Raw genomic sequence first — 1667 nt, forward strand, 5'->3', positions numbered from 1 at the left:
GAGGAGAGAGGAGGAGGAGGAGAGAGGAAGAGAGGAATAGCAGGAGGAGGAGAGGAGGAGGAGAGAGGAGAGAGGAAGAGAGGAATAGCAGGAGGAGGAGGAGGAGGAGGAGAGAGGAGGAGGAGGAGAGGAGCAGCTTCTTCCTCCTGTAAGATTTTCCTGCTGGATATTTTACTGACAGACAGATGATGTGTGTCCAAACACCCCCCACCACCACCCGGTTCTGATTGGTCGGTTCTGTTGGGGGGGGGGGGGGGGGTGTCTCCTGTATTTAAGCCAAGAACCGGACCGGGACCAGGTCTGTGACCAGATGTTTGAGTGTTCAGTCCGAACCGGACCGGACCATGCCCAGAGGCTTCCTTGTGAAACGGACCAAGAGGACCAGTCCGGGGTGGTACCGGGTCCGTTCTGATGATGATCACGAACCGGACCAGAGTCCAGTCTGCGCTCCGGTTCCGCCCTGCGGAGCCGCAGTTCCGGAACCGGACGAGAAGCCGGTCCGGTTCGGGAACCCAGAATGTGTGCACCAGGCGCTCTGCAGCCCGACCCGGCCAGTGAGCCGGAACCAGAACCGGGACCTTGTGTCTCCGGTGTCAGCGGTCCCGTTGACCCTGAGAGTCGGAACCAGCCGGTCCAAACGACCTTCTGAAGACCCGGAGCGCGGATCCACCTGCAAGAGGACCAGAACCTGCAGGAAGCTGCACTTAGAGGATGACGTCACCACGTCTCCGGTTCTGGGGCTGAAGATCAAAGCGGCTCCAGCTGACGGAGGAGCGGAACCGGACCGGAACCGGGGCGGGTTCGTGTGCCAGCTGTGCAGAGAGTCCTACCGGGACCCGTTCTCTCTGGCCCAGCACAGGTGCTCCAGGATAGTCCGGGTCCAGTACCGGTGTCCGGACTGTGACAAGGTCTTCAGCTGCCCCGCGAACCTGGCCTCCCACCGGCGCTGGCACCGACCCGGACCTCCGAACCGGGCCCGGGACAAGGGCTCCGAGTGCGCCCAGTCCGGTCCGGAGAGGCCGAAGGACTGGACGGTCCGGGACTCGTGTAGTCCCGGTCCGTCCGAATCCGGGTCAGAGGAAGGACCGGACTCCCGTCAGCGCGGGAAAACCTTCAAGCGCCGGACGAGGCGCGTGACGTCACAGCACCGCCAGCAGAGGCACGCGCCTGTCAACCTGGGCGCGTCCACGTGTGGAGAAAGCTTCGCGTGCACAAGAAGTCAGGAACGTCACTTCCGGCTCCAACACGCCTCACCTGTGTTCACGTGTAGAGAGAGCCCCGCCCACTTGTACAACTTCTGACCCGGGTCTGATCAGAACCAGTTTGTTTGTTTGTTTGTTTGTTTGTTTGTTTGTTTGTTCGTTTGCTGTAATCAAAGTTTTATCAGAATAAACGAACATTGGTGATTGATTTACTTGTTTAGTTCAGGCTGGAGTAAAACAGATCCAGGTGTTCCAGGTGTTTGAAAGGTCCGTTCCAACAGAACCTTCAGAACTCGGTCCAGTTCAAGTTCTGCTCAAACAAAAGCTTTCAAGTTCAAAGGTGAACCTTCACTTCGATTATTAATTAAAACCAATAATTATTTCATGTTCAACAACTGGTCCACGAGCTCCCACTCAGGATTATTGATCAATATCAAACCACTTATTTGTGATTATTGATCAATA

The 1667-nt window shown here is 56.9% G+C and overlaps 1 protein-coding gene across 1 annotated transcript; it reads left to right on the forward strand.

Annotated features, from left to right (window-relative positions):
- The first annotated feature begins 344 nt into the window (after positions 1-344).
- LOC119417987 (insulinoma-associated protein 1a-like) lies at positions 345-1301 on the forward strand. The gene has a single exon (XM_037685233.1). The coding sequence runs from the start codon at positions 345-347 to the stop codon at positions 1299-1301; it is 957 nt and encodes a 318-aa protein (XP_037541161.1).
- The last annotated feature ends 366 nt before the right edge of the window (positions 1302-1667 follow it).

Source organism: Nematolebias whitei, chromosome 12 (assembly GCF_014905685.2).
Source record: "Nematolebias whitei isolate Nwh7 chromosome 12, NemWhi1, whole genome shotgun sequence".
NCBI lineage: Eukaryota > Metazoa > Chordata > Actinopteri > Cyprinodontiformes > Rivulidae > Nematolebias > Nematolebias whitei.

Excerpts from the sequence above, each read along its gene's own strand:
- LOC119417987 (XM_037685233.1), top strand. The coding sequence starts at position 345 with ATGCCCAGAGGCTTCCTTGTGAAACGGACCAAGAGGACCAGTCCGGGG.